Source organism: Pipistrellus hanaki (genome assembly GCF_964339955.1).
Source record: "Pipistrellus hanaki genome assembly, chromosome: 3".
Lineage (NCBI taxonomy): Eukaryota > Metazoa > Chordata > Mammalia > Chiroptera > Vespertilionidae > Pipistrellus > Pipistrellus hanaki.
Genome location: NC_140505.1, coordinates 157997613 through 158013249, shown reverse-complemented (window position 1 = coordinate 158013249; position 15637 = coordinate 157997613). Strand labels below are relative to the sequence as shown.

The window sequence follows — 15637 nt, the reverse complement described above, 5'->3', positions numbered from 1 at the left end:
CTGCAATACAGAAGTTGTTCACTGACAGATGAAGTAAAATTTTGTTCTTAGAAAAGCCTGAGGAAATATTGATGTCACATTGATGGTCAATCCTAAAGATACCACCAGATGGGGATGGAAGCTCTCAGAAGACAGTCATTTCAAGAGGCCTGAAACTTTTCAAAACAGGGTGGGTTAAAAAAAAAATCAAACCTACCAACAAATCTCCCACACAGGGAATCAATGAACAAATTTGTGACCACAGTAGTTAAGCAAAGTAATAATGGAAGATAACAACAAAAGCTAAAAATTTTTGCCAAATTGTTATTCAATACTTAATAAGAGGATTAAAAATATCTTTCCAACCTAAACGAACAATAACAAAAGTCCTTGTTTTGTATATAATAAAATGACTCCTTCCCAACTCATGTCTAGGTTCAGTATTTGGTACATTCCCTTCTGATTACAGAAAGTGAAGGGTAATTGAATTGCAGAAGTGCTGATTGCTAATGTCTGTGACAGATTTCACATACCATACTTTACATTTCAATTACACCCTGTTTAGGGCTATACTGGAGGAAATGGGTACCAGTGCAGATACAACTTTAACCTCTGGGAGATTATATCAGTAGGGCCAAGGCTGGATTTTCTAACTCTTGGTAGTTAAAAGATGTTGGGGGTTTGCTTTGACCCTGTGGTTGATTAGCAGGTGAATTTTAGTAATTTGTCTCTACAGACTTCAGTTTCTTTTGCTCTAAAAACAGGTGGTTGGAATAAATCCCTTTATAGTCCTAATATCCTATTAAGAAGTGTCTGAGATGCCCTGGCTGGTGTTGCTCAGTTGGTTGAATGTTGTCCCATGCACCAAGAGATTGTGGGTTTGATACCTGATCAGGGCACATACCTGACTTGCAGGCTCGATCCCCAGTAGGGGTGTGCAGGAAATAAAATCATAATAAACAAAAAGAAGTGCCTGAGAAAAAAGCTTCTCAGAAGAATGGAGAGTTTGTAACCATTTTTAGGAAGTTGGAAGTTAATGAATAACGATGCTATAGAAATGGAGAGAGTGAACTTGTAAAAAAGTAGGTGACCTTTGGAAAATATAAGATGATGATTAGAGAAAACTCTAGAAAGAGATGAGCCAAAAGAAATCAGACATCTGAGCAATCTGAGAAAAACTGAAAGGTTGGTACACAGACGTAGGTGGTAGGGACCATTAAAAGACCAGTAGGCTGCCGAAACTGGTTTGGTTCAGTGGATAGAGCATCGGCCTGTGGATTGAAAGGTCCGGAGTTCGATTCTGGTCAAGGGCATGTACCGGTGCGGGCACCTCCCCAGTAGTGGATGTGCAGGAGGTAGCCGATCGATGTTTCTTTCTCATTGATGTTTCTAACGCTCTATCCCTCTCTCTTCCTCTCTGTAAAAAATCAATAAAATATATTAAAAAAAAAAAAAGATCAGTAGGCTATGTGGAGCATTAAAATCATTTGTTCCAGCAGAGTCTAGGATACTAACAAGTTAGAGATTCGGTGGCTGTAGCTTTATTCTTAAACCAAGGAATGAACTAAAGCCTAGTCAGAAAAAGGAGCAAGAAAACATAAAATATAACAGTCATGAACTAGGGCAGCAAAAAATATCAACTAGAGGAGGATACTCTCCCAAAGGAATCTTTGACCAAAATATCACCTCGTCATCAGCTCTTTGGAAAAGAGTTTCAACACACCCCTTGTAAAATGGAAAGCCTTTGAGATCTTCAATTACTTAGATGTTGATATTATAATAAAAATGATGAGGCAATGTTGGAAGTGACTAGTTAAATGCTAGAAGACCATTTATCAACGAAATAGCAGAAGCCAAAGTTCCTAATGTTTCCTTTCATTGCCATTTAAAAGATACATACCTACAGAGCATCTGCAGTCTCTCTAACCAGAATAATTTCTATTATGCTATAAGTAATCTATTGCTCATGGGAATTAAAATGTATTGGCATAGTTGCAGAATTGTGTTTTTGAGTATTTAAAGGGACTCTGGATTTCAATCACTCTTACTTATCCATCAACAAGGACAGTGTGAGAATATAGGGCAAAAAGGAAAAACATGACATTTCCTTATTGGGCATTTTGCAGCCTTAGAAAGTTTATCATACAACAGGGAAGAAAAAGAAAAAAAACAGTTCCAAAAGCAACATAAACTGGTGAACAAAACAGAACCAGAGGCAAGAAAACTTGGAACAGACTGACAAAGGTCAGATGGGAGGAGCATGTGGGAGGGGGTGAAGAGGGGGCTGGATGTACAAAGATGAAGAGATTAGCCAAAGAACATATATTTATTTTATTTTTAAAATATATTTTATTGATTTTTTACAGAAAGAAAGAAAGAGAGATAGTTAGAAACATTGATGAGAGAGTCATTGATCAGCTGCTTCTTGCACATCCCCTACTGGGGATGTGCCCACAACCAAGGTACATGCCCTTGACCAGAATCAAACCCGGGACCCTTCAGTCTGCAGGCCGATGCTCTATCCACTGAGCCAAACCAGTTTTGGCCAAAGAACATTCAGAGGCAATGGACACAGACAACAATGTGGTGATGGCCAGAGGAAGGGGGAGCAGGGGCTGGGTGGTGGTGGTAAAGTGGTGGATAGGGTCCTGGGTTCTATTCAGACCAAGGGCACATACCCGGGTTGCAGGAGGCAGCCAATCCATAATTCTTTCTCATCATTGATGTTTCTAGTTCTCTCTTCCTCTCAGAAATCAATTTTTTTTTTAAAAAGAACATTATTTAATGGTAACTTAAACCAAGTAGATTAAAAACCCCTTGCAAGGTGCTGAAACCACTTTGGTTCAGTGGATAGAGCGTCGGCCTGTGGACTGAAGGGTCCCAAGTTCAATTCTGGTCAAGGTCATGTACCTTGGTTGCAGGCAGTTGACCGATGTTTCTAATTCTCTGTCCCTCTACCTTCCCAAGTTTTCAATGAGCTATTACAAAAACATATTTCAAAACATAAGTATCCATCAGGAAAGTATATTTTAAAAACTGAGGTTGCAGAATAATTTTTACCAGCAAAATCTCTCTAATGCTTTCTACTTTCTACACTCACAGCTGTCATAATGATGAAGTAGCTAGTGGAGGGAAGTAGAGGATCGGGCTGCATCAGGAGGGCAGCATGAGATGGTGTGTAGACAGGAGCAGATGCTGCTGAGCTTGCCGCCTTACCACTCCACCCTGGTGATGAATGAGGTGACAGAGATGGTGGCCTCACCACCTCTCTATACTTAAGCAAGGATTGAAAGTCACTTCGTTTAAATGTAATTTCTACCTAGAAGACTAGTGTAAGAAACAGGAATAATGCTCAATCAAATATTCCCAAGTACAAATTACTTCTCCCCCAGAAATGAGATGCTTTTTTTTTTTTTTAATTCCTGTAAAAATAATAAAAAAAAGAAAGCAAAATAATATCTTAAGTACAGACAGCAATGGGCTTCTCTGGGAAACACACACACACACACACACACACACACACACACACACACAAAACAAAGAACAATTACAGGAAAAGCTTCTCAATAATACTTAATTCTTTCTTTGTCTCTGCAACTCAGAGGAAGAATGATCAAGGTGAACTGTCAGCATTTGATTACAAAGAAGCAATTAACCAGAAGCTATTAGATGTGAGAATGTGAACTGCAAGGAAGATGAACAAAAACTGCAAAGTGTTTCTGGTTAGCACTGTTACTCCTTAGCCACTACTCAGTTTCTGAATCCAATGAGTCAGGATGCTGTTTGGCACATTACGGTGTAAACTCTCTGAATAATTAAGTTATGGATCTGGAATATAGGTATGCTGCCAAGATATTTCCCTTACCACAGGCAGTGGCTTAGATATAGGAAAAATCTAGCCCATCACTTCCCATCTTCCAGAGCAATTTGTTGGCATGAAACAGAGCTTGTAAATATTTTATGTTTGTCCTTTCAGACTGACTAGCCTGAGGAGGAAGGCTTTGAATTACACCCTGAAAACTTGTTCTACAGCAAAGTAGTATAAAGTTATTAACACTTATAAAATTTCCCATCTATAATTTCTTGAAACTTGACGACAGGACTCGTAGTAGTGGTAGTGTTTGTTTCAATGTCAGAGGGTGGGTGATGGCAATTTCTTGATTTATTTGAGCCAGAGACATTCAAACCTAGTAATGTTAATGTGGGCACTCTGACTCCCTGAACAATATTTCTTACTTGTGTGATGAAACGGCTCATTAATTATATACATTTCTATAAATGATATTATATTATTTTATAAGTAAAGGGTAATTAATTTAAAATGTTTGTTTTATAATGTTGAAATGTTTTTAAATAAAAGATCCAATCATAAAGGACTCATATCTTGGAATTCTTTGTATGAACATTAAAGACACCTGTATTGCAGCTTCAAGAAGACATATCAATGGTTTTCACTTGTCTATTCTTTATCAAAAGAAATGTCTTCAGAAATATAAGATATTATAATCTAAAATTTCTGAAAGCAAGCAACAGAATAATAAAATCACTAGCCTTAAATACATGATGCAATATAATTTTCCTTTATAAAAAATTTCCTAATTTTTTGGATGCTATTATTAAAATAATGGGTAGAAATCCCTGGCAGTTTGCAGTGCTTCTTCAAGTCATTATTTTCTATTCTGTCTGATTGTAAGAGGTCCAAGTAATTGGTATTTTCTTTTCTAAGGTTAGACAGATTTTTTTTGGTTTAAAATTTCCATATATCAATTCATACAATTTCTAGTTACAACATTAACTAAAAATCTACCCAGTCATAAAAAATGTAACATACAATATTCCAAATACTTAACCTGATAAGTTTAATAATGCAATACGGGTATAACCATCAATACACAAAACAGATACTATGATATGGAGAACACATAAAAATTTGATTTCAAACTTGTATTTCTTTCCTTTATTTCCAGTATGGGTTGGGAGCATGTTCTTATGGGAAAAAATACTTTGATCTCGGGAGCAGGTAAGCCAGTTCTATTGAAGTGTGATGAGGAACTGACCACAGTCTCACAAATGTAAAATTCTATAATCATGACCTGGAGAGAGAGCTTATATTGATGTCTGTGGAATACTACCTTCTGTCTAGTTTCTGTCATTTAACTTAAATTACAGAAGAAGACTGACAAAGTTATCAAAAGACCAATCTCAGCGAGAGGGAAGTGCATTCTCTCTAGGTCTAGGAACAATAATGGCAACACAATGCAAACACCTCTGCTTTGTGAAAGGTCTCCACCCTTCCCAAGAGCCACTCTTTCCTACTGTGGCCAGTGCCTTGGCTCCGTGCATAGTACCTCCAAGTGCATATTACACTGCATCAGAAATAACTTTCTTGCCCTAGCCCATGTGAGCATTGAGCTGTGGACTGAAGGGTCCCAGGTTCAATTCCCCGTTGAGGGCGTGTACCTCAGATGCAGGCTCCATCCCTAACCCTAGTCAGAGAGTGTGTGAGAGGAATTAATCGATGTACCTCTCCCACACATTGATGTTTCTCTCTCTTTGTATCTCCAACTCCCTTCCACTCTCTCTGAAAATCAATGGGGAAAAAATCCTCAGGTGAGGATTAAGAACAACAAAAAAATATATATGAATAACTTTATTTTTTCAAGTTCTTGTGAAAAGTTCCAAACATACACAAAATATGAAAGAATAATACAACCAAATCTGTATACCTATCATCCAGATTCAAGAATTAGTATTTTGCCATATTTGTATCATCTACCTATGCTTATATCACTAAACCACTAGACACTAAGTACAGATATCTGCATGAATCCAAGAACCACCAATATAACTACAACATAATCAGCACACCTAAGAAAAGAACACGACTCATTGATCTCCAATATTCAATATATATTTAAATTTACCTAACTGACTTTAAAATGCCCTTCCTGGCTGAGATTTTTGTTTTCCTTTTAACCAGTAGCCTATTAAGTGAAACTAAACGGTAGTGATCCTGTGTGGGCCATCTGGTTCAGACACAACTTAACGACAGCTTACACAAGGGTATTTCTCTCTCACTTAGCAATCTGGAGAAGTGCCAACACAGGCCATGCAGAATGTCTTTTTCATCTTCAACACATGGCCTCAACTCTGGGTTGAAAGATGGCAACTCCAGCTCCTATTATTGGGGTATGGAGGAGACACAGGGGTACATGCACCCCAGGGGGATGATCAGATAGATGCTATAAACAAATAGATTTCTGTTCACATTCTACAGAATGTAGACATAATCCTGCCTAACTGCAGGGGAGAATGAGGAAAAGTTTATTTTAAAAAAATAAACTTTATTGATTTTTTACAGAGAGGAAAGGAGAGAGAGTTAGAAACATTGATGAGAGAGAAACATCAATCAGCTGCCTTCTGCATACTCCCTACTGAGGATGTGCCTGCAATCAAGGTACATGCCCTTGACCGGAATCTAACCTGGGACCCTTCAGTCCACAGGTCAATGCTCTATCTACTGAGCCAAACTGGTTAGGACAACAGGCCTCATTCTTGGCAGTCATGTGTCTAGATGTCCCTGTGCCTGTGGGCCTTGTGTCTAAAGGAACAATGACGTGGGGGCAGTAATTAGCCACTTCTGCCACAGATGTCCCTGGTAATGACTGAGCTATGATGAACTCTATTAAAATTAATTTCCAGTACATGGCAATAATAACAATAGGCTCAGACTTATTTTAGGTAAGGCTATTTTTCTCCTCTGCTAAATAAGCCTCATATTATTAATATTTATTTTGAGTTCATCAATCTACAGGGTGTCCCAAAAATGTATACACACACCTTGAGTAATGACAAAGGCAGTGTTTATTCAAATCTATTTCATTTTCTCCCATCCAAATACTAACCAGGCCCGACCCTGCTTAGCTTCCGAGATCAGACGAGATCGGGCGCGTTCAGGGTGGTATGGCCGTAGATTAAATCTATTTCATTTTCTAAATCAAATAGAATCTAGAACGACCAGCTATTCAAGTGTGTATACATTTTTCTGGGGACACCCTATATTTTTGAGATTTTCTTTCTCCTTTCTCTTCAGGGTATAAGCTGTCAGTGCTCATTACTATCACTGTGCTGCCTTCTCTTTCTAATTTTCCTTTTCTTGTCATCAAGTGTCTAAAAATAAACTTTGACTTAAGTATAATATACATGCAGAAAAGATCACAAGTCATAATTACACAGCATGATGAAAACAGTGATTCATGTAAACACCACTCAGGTCAAGAAAGGAAACATGGTCAGTGTTCTAGAAGCAGTTTTTGTGTAACCTCCAAAGGCTGCTTCCTCCCCTCTCTCAGAGATAACTACTATTCTGACCTTTAACACCATGGTTTTGTATGTTTTTAAATTTTACATAAATGGAAACATACAATAATGCAATTCTTTTTGCTTGGCATCTTTCACTCCATATTATGCTTATATGAGTCATTGATGTAGTAGTAGTTCATTCATTTTCATCGCTTACAAGATTGTATTAATATATCATAATTTATTTATCCATTTTACTGCTGACAAACAATTGGTAGCTTCTAGTTTTTGGCTATTACGAATACAGTTGCTATGATCATTATTGTATTTGTCTTTTGGTAGGCATATGTATGTATTTTTTAGTCATATATAATTCCTGGGAATGAAATTGCTGGATTATGGGGTAATGGGATATTCATATATTCATTTTCTTGCCTTATTTCACTCAGACTTTTCGTACAGTGCTGAGCAGAAGTCATCATAAAGAGAATCCTCTTGATCTGGATCTCAAGGGGAAAATGTTCACTACAGGACCATTAAATAAGTTTGCTTTAGGACTTTTGTAGATACTAGTTGTCAGATTAAAGAAATTCTTTCAGCCGAAACCGGTTTGGCTCAGTGGATAGAGCGCTGGCCTGCGGACTGAAAGGTCCTGGGTTTGATTCCGGTCAAGGGTATGTACGTACCTTGGTTGCAGGCATATCCCCAGTAGGGGGTGTGCAAGAGGCAGCTGATCGATGATTCTCTCTCATTGATGTTTCTAACTCTCTATCCCTCTCTCTTCCTCTCTGTAAAAAGTCAATAAAATATATATTAAAAAAAAGGAAATTCTTTCAAATACTAATTTTCTAAGGTTCTCTCCCTATAGATGGGTATTAAATTTTATCAAATGCTTTCTCTATATCCATTGAGACAGCCATATCATATTCTTTTATTCTAAGATGATTAATTTAATTGATTACTTTTCAAAGCATAAACCAACTTTGCATTCCTTAAATAAACCCACTTTTTATGATATATTATCTTAAAAAACCCCATGTATTAAAAAAGAACATATTGAAAATTAGAATACATTTTATACTGAATGATAATAAAAGTATGCTACATATCATGAATATGACAATTGTATACTACTCGTTTAGTGTCTATCCTATATTCCAACATGCATATCCTTGATTTACTAAAGTCTAATATAAATTATTACTTTTACAACTTATTGAAAAAGTCATGAAATGTAGAGTACTTTAACTCCATTTACTCCCCTCTGGACTTTTGTGCTATTACTATTGTTATGGGTTAAACTATGTCCACTCCAAATATATTTTGAAGTCTTAACGACTTGAACAGTAAACGTGATTTTATTTGGAAATTGGGTCTTTGCAGATGTAATCCAGTTAAGATGAGATCATATAAAATTAGGGTGGGCCCTAACCCAGTGACTGGCATCCTTATAAAAAGAGGGATATATGTACACACAAATGAGAAGGCCATGTGAACATGGAGGTAGTAATTATAGTGATGCATCTACAAACCACAAAAAACAAACAAGGAATGCTGGCAAATACTAGAAACTGGGAACAGGTGAAACCTTCAGAGATGGGGTGGTCCTACTGACACCTTTTTTATTTTCATGTGACTAGTCTCCACAAATGTGAGACAATACATTTCTGTTATTTTAAGCCACCAAGTCTGTGGTACTTTGTCACAGTAGCCCTGGGAAACTAATTTAAATGTTTTTATTGATTTTTTAGGAAGGGAGAGGGAGAGAGAAACATCAGTGAGAGAGAAACTTTGTTTGGCTACCTCCTACACACCTTGTACTGGGGATTGAGCCCAGAACCCAGGCATATGCCCTAACTGGGAATCAAACCAGTGACCTCTAGGTGCATGGTAGGTTGCTCAGTCTACTGAGCTATACTGGATGGATGAGGTTGTCATCAATGTAAAGTTCTATATAAATTGTAAAATCTGCAAGACAATATTAGTATTATCTGTACAGTAAATATTCATTTATGCTTTTCTATGTTTTGACTCTGCATTTCTCTTCACATCTTCCATTATGTCTGTGCATCCTTCTAGGGTCATTTCCTTTCTACTTGAAACATTTCTTCAGTGTGACTTTGTTGTTGAATTCTCTTAGTTTTTGTTTGCCTGAAAGTGTCTTTGTTCACATTTTATTTAAAAAAATATATATGTATATAATTGATTTAAAAGAGAGAGGAAGAAAGATAAATAGAAATATCGATTGACTGCCTCCTACATGCCCCCACTGGGGACCTAGCCCACAACCAAAGCATGTACCCTGATCCAGAATGGAACCGTGACATCCTGGTTCATGATTCAATGCTTAACCTCTGAGCCACACTAGCTGGGCTCACTTTCATTTCTTGAAGTATATTTTTATTTGTATAGAACTCTAGGATAGTAGTTCTCTTAGCACATTAGCACACTGAAGATATCATCTACTTATTTCTGATTTCTATTATTTGGTTTTCTGAAGTTTTGTTATAATATGCATTAGTGTGGTTTCCTTTAAATATTCTAACTGAGATTTATTCTTCTTGATTCCATGGCTTGATATCTTTTTGTCATTATTTTTTAAATATTAATTCTGCCCCAATCTCTGTCACCTGTCCTTTGTGAGTCAAATTACAATTCTACAGAACCTATTTGCCACCAATCTCTTTTCCTAACCTGCTTTGGTCTTCCTTTTCTTTCTTCTATTTTTCCCTCTTTCTTTCTTTCCTCCTAGATTTTAGAATAATTTTCATTCCACTTAATTTTCAATACTGCTTCTAAAATTCTCTTTAAGAGACAGATCTAACTTTATGAGTTGCCTGCTTGAAAACCTGCAGTGTCTCCTTTTCTGCCTGTAATTCATCAAACATGTGTTAAACAACTATTATGTGATATGCATTATATGTATTGTCATTCATGTGATAAAAAACACACATCAATTATACATTTTATCCATTTATAGAGAATTAAAATATAAAAATGAGAACCAGAATGACTTATTCCAATTTCATATCAGTCTTCTTCCATGCTTTCTGTATTTTAACATGTTTAAAAACACAAGTTTTCTTGATAAAGATTAGGCATAGGATGTGTAGATGTTTCTTTAAAACTATCCTTACTGTTAAGTCACTAGGCTCTTCTATAATGTACTTGAGAGGCACACTTAAACACAGAGCAACTATCCCCAGGTAGATGAATCACATGCAACTAAGATTCTTCTGTGACTCAGCAAACTAACCTATTTTTTAGTGTATTTCTAAAACTAAGAGAATTCAACAACAAAGTCACACTGAAGAAATGTTTCAAGTAGAAAGGAAATGACCCTAGAAGGATGCACATTATTATTTAGAAGGAGGGGATAGTAGAGGAAAGAAAAGGAAGACCAAAGCAGGTTACAAAAAGAGATTGGTGGCAAATTGGTTCTATAGAATTGTAATTTGACTCCCAAAACGGATGGATTTTTGTTTTATCTCTTTGTTCTTTGTCCGTTATTGAGAAGTGCACTAATGATAGCAAATAGTTCAATGGTAGGCAAATTAAAAAGAGACTAATAATTAACAACCTAGGTAACTTTTCCTTGAAGATCGTGTTACATATTCTTTCAAAGGAATGAACAGATGACTTAAGGATTGCTATAATTCAGTGAATCATCAACTAATTATTTATAACATATGCCTCTCTATGGCCACCTTTCACAGTTGAAATCAAAGATAACTTCTTACATTTCTGATGTATAGCTGTTCCCACTGAAAATTTAATAAATAAAAAATAAAAAAGGTATATAATGATGAACAGAGACCCTGAAAGTAACAAAGCAACTATGATAGAATACACTAGTACACATACAATGAAATGTCTTGTGTTGAATAGCAAAAATTATTGAACAATCAAAGTGAGTTGCCACAACTATAGAAAGGTGAATCCAGAAAATTTGAATACAAAATAATATTTAATGTAAACTATAATTAAAAAAGAAAATTAAAAAAAAATTTAAGTCAAATTAATTTGGAAAACAAGTTGTCCAGAATGAGTTATAGAGAAATGAGTAATGAGAAAAACAAATTAATGTGCTTCTTTAGAACCTCAAATCTAAGTCATAGTGTACAGAAAATATACATGTGTACATAATAAATATTAGAGGCCCAGTGTATGAAATTCGTGCATGGAGTGTGTGTTCTTCAGCCCAGCCTACACCCTCTCCAATTTAGGACCCCTTGAGGGATGTCTGACTACCTGTTTACCCCGATCCCAGTGGGATGGGGCCTAAACAGGCAGTCAGACATCCCTCTCACAATCCAGGACTGCTGGCTCCCAACTGCTCACCTGCCTGCCTTGCTGATTGCCCCTAATCTCTTCTACTTGCCAGCCTGATCACCCCCAAACTACTCCCCTGCCAGCCTGATTGATGTCTAACTGCTTACCTTCCAGCCTGTTTGCCCTAACAGCCTTCTCTTGCAGGCCTGGTCACTCCTAACTGCCCTCTCCTGCAGTCCTGGTCACCCCTAACTGGCCTCCCCTGCTGGACTGATCACATACAAATGCCTTCCCTTGCAGGCCTGGTCCCTCCCAACTTCCCTCCCCTGCAGGCCATCTTGTGGTGGGCATTTTGTGTCCACATGGGGGCAGCCATCTTGTGTGTTGGAGTGACAGTAAATTTGCATATTACTCTTTTATTAGATTATTAGATAGGATAGAGGCCTGGTGCACAGGTGAGGGCCAGCTCATTTGTCCTGAAGGGTGTCCCAGAACAGAATGGGGGTTCCCTGAGGTCATAAAGTGGCCTGTGTGAGGGGCCTGTGGTGGTTTGCAGGCTGGCCATGCCCCCCAATGACCCAAGAGGAGGCCCTGGTATCTGGGATTTATTTATCTTCTATAATTGAAACTTTGTAGCCTTGATTGGAGGCCAAGACTGTCCAGGCTGAGTGGGAAGCTTGGCTTCCTCCATCACTGGGGGCAACCCAAGCCTCCTGCTTGCTTCAACTCCATGACTGCTGCAATTTTGTTGGGATTTATTTATCTTCTATAATTGAAACTTTATAGCCTTGAGCGGAGGTCAGGGCCGGCCAGGAAACTTGGGTTGCTGGGGAAACCCAAGCTTCCTGCTTGCTCTGGTGGCCACAACCATCTGGGTTGGATTAATTTGCATATTTGATTCTGATTGGCTTGTAGTCATGGCTTCTGGGTGTAGTGAAGGTATGGTCAATTTGCATGTTTCTCTTTTATTATTATAGATTATTTATGTACAGTGTATGTGTTTAAGACTTATTGCTGAAAGAACTCTTTACATTTCAGACCAAAATCTCTTTATACATCAAGGGATTTAGGCATGAAGATATGGAATACTTAATTTTATGAAATGGGATAAAATTTACAAAATTTACACCATTCCACTTCTGAAAGGTATTATTTTGGGGTTCTGTGCCCCAATAAAATGTTAGCATATGAACTGGTTTTCGTACTGTTGTATACAGAACATTACAATCCCAGGAAGGTGCCTCACGGATCACAGGGAAGGAGGGAAGAAGAAGAATGGTATAATGGGAATCGCTGCCTCCTCTTCCACTTGGGCAGGTCCTTTCACACATTGGGACTCTGCCCAAGATTTCATTTCAAAAAGAATCCCCTGCTAAATAAAGTTTGCAAATCATTATAACTCACCAAGGTAGGGCCTTTATCCACAGCTTCAAATCTGTCGTGGTGTTCTTCTCATTCTAGTGGGAGTCCTCATCTATTGATCATTTGTGATGAGACTTTATGACTCTCCCCGCAGAAAACAGGACGGTAGAACACATTTTTTTACCAAATTTAATAGATTCCTGGGCTTCCTGAAATCCATTCACAGATTCTGGGTTAATAACATCAACTCTAAAAGCTTTATTGAGATAATTTAAATAAGAAACTTCAGTTCAAAAAAAAAAAAAAAAGAATTTGGGATTAATATTAGAGTATGTTTGGAAAAGATGATTTTTTTTTTTAGCATAGCATAACTTGTAGGACCAGTTTATCCTGCCTACTAAAAAAACAAACAAACATGTCCTTTTGAACAAATTTCAAGAATTACCTATTTTTGCTGGCCATGATATTTTGCTGTTCTTTTGTTTCATTCAATGAATATTTATTTAAACAGTAAATACACTGTGCTGGAGCAAATGTAAGTGAATGGCTTACAATATTTCCTTTAGGAGCTAACTGTTTTTGAGGATATGAATCATTTTTAATACTTAGTGTATTTTACAGCTTTTAACCCCTTCTTACCAGTTCTACACACAAACACCCTCTTACTCTCTGCTGGAATCAGTATCCATTTGACTTACCATGTCTGCATGAGTCCAGGCTGACTGAGACTTGGGAAGATCATTTAAGCTGCTTCCACTCACGTCGTGAGGTTCGATCAGAGGACAGTAGGGATGTGCAGAGGTGTCGGGACTGTGGCACCAAGGGCTACGACTCATGACAACAGTTGGTGGGATTTTTTTTTCTCTGTAAAAGGAAAATTAAACCCCTATTGAACTAAAAAGACATTTTATGCAGTGGCATTAGTAAAGAAAGCTCCATTGAAGAGAGACATGTTTGAAGACAAAATAATATGGCTTTTCTAGACCATGTGGGCAGCACTGTCATCACAACCTCAGAAGCATTTGCCCACAAGTGACTAACAAATCTGCACCTTCAGTCGCAGCCAGCTCTTGACCCAAGATAAAGCTCCTAGATGTGGCACTTGTCCCTTTGCCTCCACACTGCTAAAGACACGGTGATAACCTCATCTCTTCACCCTCCACAGCTCTGCCTCTAACAGCAGTGCCATCGGGAAGTGAAATGGCCAGGGTGGCGGGGGTGAGGTGGTAAGGGTGGGTCTCCATTGCCTATGGGAAATTGCCAGCCTTTATTGTACCATTGAGTGTTTTGTTTGTTTGTTTTTTTAAATATTTTTTTTTATTGATTTTTAGAGAGGAAAGGAGAGGGAGAGAGAGATAGAAACATTAATGATGAGAATCATTGATAGTTTGCCTCATGCACATTCCCAACTGGGGATCAAGCCTGCAACCTGGACACGTGCCCTTGACCAGAATTGAACCCGGGGCCCTTCAGTGCCCAGGCCAGTGCTCTATCCACTAAGCCAAAACAGCTAAGGTGTACCATGAGTGTTTCTATGTTTTAAAATTATTAAGGGTTTTATGGTGCTATTCAAAATACATTTTTTTTTGGACATTATTGCTTTACCTATTCATCATATATTTACTTATCACCTAGGTATTCCTCCCTGCTCAGTTACCAATTGTGGGAAGGGCTCAATTAAACAACAACAACAAAAACGCACACACAAATAAAAGAGCAACTTTTACCTCTTAAGAAAAACCGGAATTTGTTCCATCTGGTAGTTTTCGATGTCAGTATAAACTTGATCAAGTGTTTCTTTAGATGTAGCTGTAGCTTTTGGCCAATGAAACATGTGCTTTTGAGATGCTGCATTTACTACTGAGCATCTCTGAAATTCAATGTCAGTCTCTAATTTCTCCCATGCTTGCTTCCAGTGAATAGGAGTGCACCAGGCAATGGCCTAAAAGAAATGATTCATTAATATCAAATACTATGGGAATTGGATTAAAAAATATATATTATTTTTTACTGATTTCAGAGAGGAAGGAAGAGGGAGAGAGAGATAAAAACATCAAGGATAAGAGGGAATCATTGATTGGCTGTGTCCTGCTTGCCCCCCTCCCCCCACCACTGGGGATTGAGCCCAAAACTCAAGCATGTTCCCTGACCAGGAATCTAGCCTCCTAGTTCATAGGTCGGTGCTCAACCACTGAGCCATGACGATTGGGCAGAAATTAGATTTTTTTTTTAATGTCATGGAATTATTGCAATAAAGTTTCAAAGTCAACTGCATAATATCACTTACCTATTGTGCACAGATTAGTGAAACATCATAAGAATGTAGCAAGACATCCTGGCCTTAGTTTCCAATTTTGAAAATCACAAGTTGCATATCCTCAGGCCAGTAGTTACTTGTTATGTACCTGAGTCCTCCGACACAAAATAAGGAGGCTGGTAGTAGAGAACTGCTATATGAGGGTGTTCTGAGATTTAGTTAAGATACTAAGTAAAAAGTAGTTATCTATACTAATAAAAGGGTAATATGCTAGTTAGACAGGGAGACCTTCTGAACGTCCTTCTGGACGAAGCCATGCTGGCAAGGCCAAGGCAGAGGCAGTTAGGAGCAATCAGGCTGGCAAAGGGGTGAGTGGGGGTGAGGGTGAGGGAGGAGAGCAGTTGGGGGTGAGCAGGCCAGCAGTGTGGGACAGTTGGGGGCAAGCAGGCTGGCAGGCAGAGTGGT

General features: G+C 38.0%; 1 protein-coding gene across 1 annotated transcript in view; it reads right to left on the bottom strand.

The window, feature by feature from the left end:
- The window catches only part of LMNTD1 (lamin tail domain containing 1), a gene marked incomplete at both ends in the record, with an annotated part of 62743 nt that overhangs the window by 34436 nt on the left and 12670 nt on the right, over window positions 1–15637 (bottom strand). The window contains 2 exons of the mRNA XM_084878279.1: window positions 13614–13779; window positions 14643–14857. Coding sequence (XP_084734405.1) covers window positions 13614–13779; window positions 14643–14857 — 381 coding nt within the window. The remainder of the gene's footprint in view (window positions 1–13613; window positions 13780–14642; window positions 14858–15637) is intronic.